The sequence below is a fragment of the Ochotona curzoniae genome, unplaced genomic scaffold (assembly GCF_017591425.1).
Source record: "Ochotona curzoniae isolate NIBS_2020 unplaced genomic scaffold, NIBS_Ocur_1.0 contig_43, whole genome shotgun sequence".
Taxonomy (NCBI): domain Eukaryota; kingdom Metazoa; phylum Chordata; class Mammalia; order Lagomorpha; family Ochotonidae; genus Ochotona; species Ochotona curzoniae.
The window spans coordinates 29,508,942-29,512,120 of NW_024466218.1; the positions used below are offsets into that span (position 1 = coordinate 29,508,942).

The window sequence follows — 3,179 nt, forward strand, 5'->3', positions numbered from 1 at the left end:
TAAGCACACAGCACGTTTTCCAGTCCAGGCCTGCACTTCCCATCAGCCCTACGCCCATTCACGGCTGTGAACACACCCCACCTGGGAGGAGAGATTCCTGTCACCCTCCGTGCCTTCCGCGACCCAGGACTTTAATACACGGAAGAGGAGTGAGTGCTGGAGGTGATGCGTAGGAGACCTTGCACGGGGAGGGTGCAGGTGCCCAGGGACGCGCGAGAGGTGCCACCTCTCAGAAGCCTGGCGCCCTTGTGCCCATGGGCTTCCTCCTGGGACCTCTTCTGAACAGATTTAGATGCCTGAGGTAAGTCAAATTACACACACAGACACACACACAAATACACAATATTTACATTTTAAATTCTGGTTCTGTGAGATGGCTTGAGAAAAATTGGCATACAGGTTTCTGTGGGATGAGGCATTTCTCATTATTTCTTGGTTTATTGCTCCCCTGTCGGGCTTTCGGTTTAATAAACACGTAGCGAGCTCTAATTACAAGGGAAGAAGAATGAAGGTACAAGACAAAACACAACACATTGGAGGCACTCGTGTTCTCCCATTTCTCCAAAACATGTTGGTCCATTCAACTGATTTCGACTTGGTGCCATTCGAGATGTATAAAAAGCATCAGCAATTAAAATGAAGACTGGGTTTCATCTGGAAAAAGGAAGGGGGAAAAAACTGCAAAGAAGCCAGCACTGCGTGTCTTCACTGAATTTCTACACGGATTCGCAGGTTCGATTCTACTTGTGTACATGGCATCTTTAAACCTACCGCCTTTAGAGGATCACATTGAATGCACGTGTACGGTTTAATGTCTAAGTAGAAGACGTCTATTTTGTAACATGAGCTTGAAAATCATAAAGTACAGTCCATTTAATACATGATTACGGGGATGCATGCAATCGGCCTCACAGCTGTTGCTATCCATGCGCAGAACGATTCACCTGGAACCCTGCCCAGACCTCACCTTCTGCCCCTCTGGTGTCCGACTTCGGGTGAATCAAGTGGCAACCCAGAGGCCAGCGCTCGGCACCCAATGGTCAGTGTCGCCCCCCATCTTCTCACGGGATCCCCTCAGTTGCTCAACCCCTGCGTTGGCACCCACCAGAGCCTCCACTGCACCCGCTTCAGCCGCAGGATATCACGGTGAAGCGCTTAGAAATGCAAGACATGTTGTGCAGCACGATGCCCAGAAGGAAGACCAAGACACAGGCCACCAGGATGACAGTGCACACCCCCGACCAGGTGGAGCTCTTCACCACGCCCCGCCGGTCGGGCTCCTCCTCGGCCGCTTCCGGGGTGGCACCGCCCTGCAGAGGCTGCTGCTCGCTGGGGATGGTCACCACGGTGAGGCCCTTCTGCTGGCTCCCGGGCAGCAGGCGGCAGCCCATGTCTCCTGGCAGTAGCGCCCGCTCCTTGGAGATGGGCAGCGGCAGCATGTAGCACCCGTTGCTGGGAAGTTTGATGAAGACTGGGGTGTGCTCGGAAGTGTGCGGAATGGCAATGACGGCCAGGACTTCCGGGTCATCGGGGAGCTGTGACACGGAGAAGCCAGGGGGCAGCTTGGTGACGCCCCGGCACCAGGGGCACCGCACATCCTTCTGGCTTGTCCTCATCTGCTGCAGGCACACAGAACAGCACGTGTGCTTGCAGTCCAGCAGCTTGGGCCTCCGCCTCGGGCTGTAGTAGTTGAAGCAGATCTGACATTCCAGCAAGGAATCCTGAGACAGCGTCTCCATGGCGGGATCGCGAGCAGCAAGGGTAGGAAGGAATTGGGTCCCTCTCAGAGGCCACCACTCCGTGTCGCTCCAATGCCGGGTGAGGGGACCAGGGAGCTCACAGGCCTCCAGCATCCACAAGTGTGTTCATTTCTGAGGGAGACAGAACACGCAGGTAAAGTTAATGATTGTACAGGGACTCAGCCATCACGCAGATGCCTTACATCAAGGTGCCAAGGTCTGCACCTGCGTCAGACCCAACTCAGAAATCCAGGGGGCCCGGCGCGGTGGCGCAAGTGTTTAAGGTCCTCGCCTTGCACGCCCGGAATCCCATATGGGCGCCGGTTCTATCCCGGCAGCCCCGCTTCCCTTCCAGCTCCCTGCCTGTGGCCCGGGAAAGCAGTCGAGGACGGTCCAAAGCTTTGGGACCCTGCACCCGCGTGGGAGACCCGGAAGAGGCTCCTGGCTTCGGATCGGCATAGCATCGGCCGTTGCGCTCACTTGGGGAGCGAAGATCTTCCTCTCTGTCTCTCCTCTCTGTAAATCCGCCTTTCCAATAAAAAAAAAATAAATAAATCATTGAAAAAAAAAAAGAAATCCAGGGACACCCAGTGGAAGGTGTTCGGAAGGCTGTCTTGGAGGACTTGTCAGGGCACACACTTGGCTCTCCTCCAAGATGAAGACCCCCACAGGTGCAGACCAGCTCACTGCACGGCTCAGAGGACCCTGGGGTATTCCCTGCCAGTACTAAGAGAAGCTCTCTTGCTTCTAGTAAGTTTGTGGCATTTCCCGGGAACCATTTCTTTCCTTAGACCCTTTCTACCTTGTCCTGACTTGGCTTTCCCTCCACTGCATACTCACTGTAACTTCTCCAACCTAGGTGCTTTAGGAACTAGCCTGCTTATTCCCCAGGGGTAGGGTCCTGGCTCTCTCACACTGCACTTACAATAAGATCACAAAGGAAGTAGGAAGAAATCTTTTTTAACATTTCTGCCGAATCACCTGACCAAGAGTAAGTCTTATCAATTGCAGAGAAAAAAGACAATAAAACACAAAGCCAGCATTAGCAGCGAGCCTTCAGAGTGATCCCAAAGACACACTCATCACCAACACTTTCCAGTCAGTTCTTTTCACTTCTATGGCACTGTGACTAAAAGTAAATGCCATTAGTTCACCGATCAACATCAAGTAAAAACGTACAAGACTGCTGCAGAAGACTGGCAGTCATCCCCTCCGGGTCTGAAAAAAGAAGGCATCAGCCCCTTTGGGCAGGAGGGTGGAGCAAGAGTGACTTAGTTCAACTCAAGTTTGGGATCCCATTCTACTCCCCTCCCCAGTGCTCCAGTGTGGTTTCAACAAAACGCTTCTCAATTCTGTTTCCCATTGAAAGCATCCAAATTATGTGTCTCCTGAAGGAGTCAGAAGGGTTCTGGGAAGAACTATTCAATCTATTGTAAGAAT

The 3,179-nt window shown here is 52.8% G+C and overlaps 1 protein-coding gene across 1 annotated transcript; it reads right to left on the bottom strand.

The window, feature by feature from the left end:
* Window positions 1-1,101: 1,101 nt before the first annotated feature.
* On the bottom strand, window positions 1,102-1,864 carry RNF152 (ring finger protein 152). The gene has a single exon (XM_040984747.1). It carries the CDS (start codon window positions 1,851-1,853, stop codon window positions 1,128-1,130), a length of 726 nt encoding a protein of 241 aa, XP_040840681.1. The 5' UTR covers window positions 1,854-1,864; the 3' UTR covers window positions 1,102-1,127.
* Between the last annotated feature and the right edge of the window lie 1,315 nt (window positions 1,865-3,179).

Bases quoted from the DNA above. Each gene is read 5' to 3' on its own strand.
- RNF152 (XM_040984747.1), bottom strand. From the start codon at position 1,853: ATGCTGGAGGCCTGTGAGCTCCCTGGTCCCCTCACCCGGCATTGGAGC.